The sequence below is a fragment of the Chanos chanos genome, chromosome 13 (genome assembly GCF_902362185.1).
Source record: "Chanos chanos chromosome 13, fChaCha1.1, whole genome shotgun sequence".
Taxonomy (NCBI): domain Eukaryota; kingdom Metazoa; phylum Chordata; class Actinopteri; order Gonorynchiformes; family Chanidae; genus Chanos; species Chanos chanos.
The window spans coordinates 2,805,001-2,808,140 of record NC_044507.1 but is presented as its reverse complement, the minus strand read 5'-3'; the positions used below and the strand labels follow the sequence as shown (position 1 = coordinate 2,808,140).

The 3,140-nt window shown below is 44.3% G+C and overlaps 1 protein-coding gene across 1 annotated transcript in view; it reads right to left on the bottom strand.

Annotated features, from left to right (window-relative positions):
- Positions 1-1,240: 1,240 nt before the first annotated feature.
- Positions 1,241-3,140, bottom strand: part of LOC115826598 (NACHT, LRR and PYD domains-containing protein 12-like) — a 40,698-nt gene continuing 38,798 nt past the window's right edge. The window contains 1 exon segment of the mRNA XM_030790477.1: positions 1,241-1,409. Coding sequence (XP_030646337.1) covers positions 1,241-1,409 — 169 coding nt within the window.

The following is a 3,140-nucleotide window of genomic DNA, read 5'->3' as shown; positions in this document are numbered from 1 at the left end:
AATGTTACAAAAACGATTCGCCTAAAGCAGAGACTGTAACACCCCCCCCCCCCCCCCCCCACCGTGTGTAAATGTGTGTGTGTGTGTGTGTGTGTGTATGTGCGTGTGTGTGTGCGTGTGTTGTGACTGTCCCCTTGGCTTTAATTACTATGGGATGTGAAGAGAGAGAACAGGGATACCATGCAAAGTCTCCATGGTAACCTGTCTCATCTCCTCTGGAGAGGAAGTAAGAGGTTTGCTGGATAAATAGCCCTCTTTACAGAGACAGTGACATAGAGAGAGAGAGAGAGAGAGACAGTTTCCCTCTCTGCAGCCTAGTGTGTATGGGGTCAGAGCCAGGGGTAAGAATAAGGTCTATCTTTACGCAGTAGAAACACTCCTCGACACAGCCATCTGGCATACATGGCCATATGACAAGAGCTCATACACACTTCAGATGACAGATGGATCAGTCCTCCACTGAATTTTCGCAGCTATGTTCACATGGCATGAGACCGGTTCAGCGGGGAGCCTGTGTTTATGTGTGAAAACGGTTTTAAAAATAGGTCAATAATTAGCAACATATCAAAGGCAGTCAGAAGTCACAGCTACCTCTACATCAATATTATTTCAGTGCGACAGGACAGCGGTGGCTTTGGTTACGTTTTCCGCCTTAAAAAAAGAATATAAATGAATGTAATTTCAGTCAGATGAAAATTGTAATCTGAACACGCCAAATTACACACTCCACCTCAAATGCCAGACGCGTTAACGTCGCGGCCTCTGCGGCCCTGGCATTCCCCGGATCCACACTTTAAAGCAATCAGCCCTGAGGGGGAAAAAGCCTTTAAAAGCCATTTTGCTACGCATGTGTAAAGAGCCCTCTCCCTCTGCTCAACGACAGGCGTAAAATTACACCCCAGTCAGGGTTTCGCCGCCAGTAACTGCCACCTGGACCTACGTGCAACCTGAGGAGCTTTCCAGATTTGAATGCCGTCCATTCAAACAGAGACTAAAACTAAAATCCTTCCCGCTCTCTAGACTAGCACACCACAGATTCTCTAGACTAACGCTCTCTAGACTAGCACACCACAGATTCTCTAGACTAACGCTCTCTAGACTAACACACCACAGATTCTGCAAAAAAAAAAAGAATGAAATGTTTGGATTTTAGGGTTTTGAGTCCTGAAATCTTTGAATCTTTCAGTTTTTAAGGCTGTGAATTGAGCGACTGCTGTACAGGACGGGTACGTCATATCGGTCATCCATTCTCTTCTAGCTGAGACAGCAGGCGGTTAGAACCCGAGTGAAGGCCGGACACAGAGAAATTGAGAACCCGAATGAAGGCCGGACACAGAGAAACTGAGAACCCGAGTGAAGGCCGGACACAGAGAAACTGAGAACCCGAGTGAAGGCCGGACACAGAGAAACTGAGAACCCGAGTGAAGGCCGGACACAGAAAAAAGCATAAACTGAGAAAGGCAGCACCAGATTTGGGCACCAGGCTTTTTGTAAATGTGAACTGTAAAGTTATGTGTGTAGAAAACACAATGAAAATGTTTAAATGGATCGAACCACTGAGCTTAACATTCTGGGGTTCAAAGTTATTATCAACAAAATTAGTGTGTGTATGGAAGAGAGAGAGAGAAAGAGACATAGAGGGAGATACAGAGAGAGACAGAGAGAGAGAGAGAGACAGAGAGAGAGAGTCTGCATGCGTACATGTGTGTGGGTGTGTGAGAAAGTGAGAATATGTGTGCTACTGGTAAATCTTGCCATGTGATTAACATATGTGTGTCTGTGTGTGTGTGTGTGTGTGTGTGTGTGTGAGTGAGAGAGAGAGAGAGAGAGAGAGAGAGAGAGAGCAAATTGACCATCTAGTGCAGGGTGGAAGAGAGTTTGAATTTCAGAAGCGCGGGCTGACAGGACACTTGTGGATCCCAGAGAAAATATTCAGACTTCCCTGTAGCAGCTGAGACACGGTCTAAAAGCCCCAGAGAGTGTTTGTTAACCTTGTGTTTAATTTCAGGAGAAATAAGTGTAGACTAAAGCCAGAGAAGTTTGTTTATACAGAATAACGCAGGAAACTCGATCTCGATGTCAAAACAGCGTGACATCACCAAAGCCTACATCTCACTTAGCCAATGCCAGGTGGAAGTGTTTTCAAATCGTGTTTTGAGAAGATTTAAACCAATTTTCCTTTTTGAATAAATATACAGCTGGGGTACATCATACCGTTAATGCATTTCCAAGAGTTTTAAGCCTCTTGTCTTTCTCTGGAGCAAGCCAGGCCTTCTGTGCAGTAGGAGGTTTCACTTCAGTGAAATCCAAGTCTCATATGAAATTCTGGAAAACTACCAGCACGTATAGAAATAATCGTCCGCCCGTCTTGGAATTCAGTTTCGGTATGTTGTTCTTGAGAAATTGTGGCAAACAATTTTCATACCTCAGTGATGAATGGGACATTCCTGTTCAATCCAAGGTTCTTTTGTTCCGTTCACACGAGAAGTGGATAAATGAAGGATTGAAACTCTAGACCTGATGCCAAGTGTTTCAGCCAAAACCATACATTTAGTTTCTTTCTATCTTTTTTTTCTTCTTCTCCCTATTCAAATACAGTTTGACTGAGTTTGTCTTAAAACTGTACCCACCTCGCTCTAATCCGCCCATACGCAAACGAATTCGTGCAGATTACATAAATCTCAGAGGGCAAGCAGAGAGAAAATTGGTTTGATTACACAGAGCTTTAGCTAAACCCCCATACGTCACAAATGTGTGTTTGTGCTGAAATGGACTTTATCTGGCTGGATTTGGGCTCCACGGCATGAAACGCTGTCCAAATCTCTGTTTTGGCAGTGTTTTTAACGCTGTACATCTGGTCAGAGTGAGGGCGTTTTGATTTGTTGGGTAAATGAATTGTGTCGGGTACGTGGATTCCCCTGCTGTGTCACCCAGGGGGAAGCTAACTCTGCACTGGGTTCTGACGATGGCAGTGGGAGTTGGGAAATGCAGCAGTGGTATTGAGACCTCTGACTGGTAATAGCTGTGGCCAAACGGGACTTATTAGGTCCCAACAAAACCATTTTAAGAGCTTGATTGGAACAGCACACAAAATTTTGTTTTGTTTTGTTTTGTTTTTTTCTGTCCTTTCTCTTCGTTTT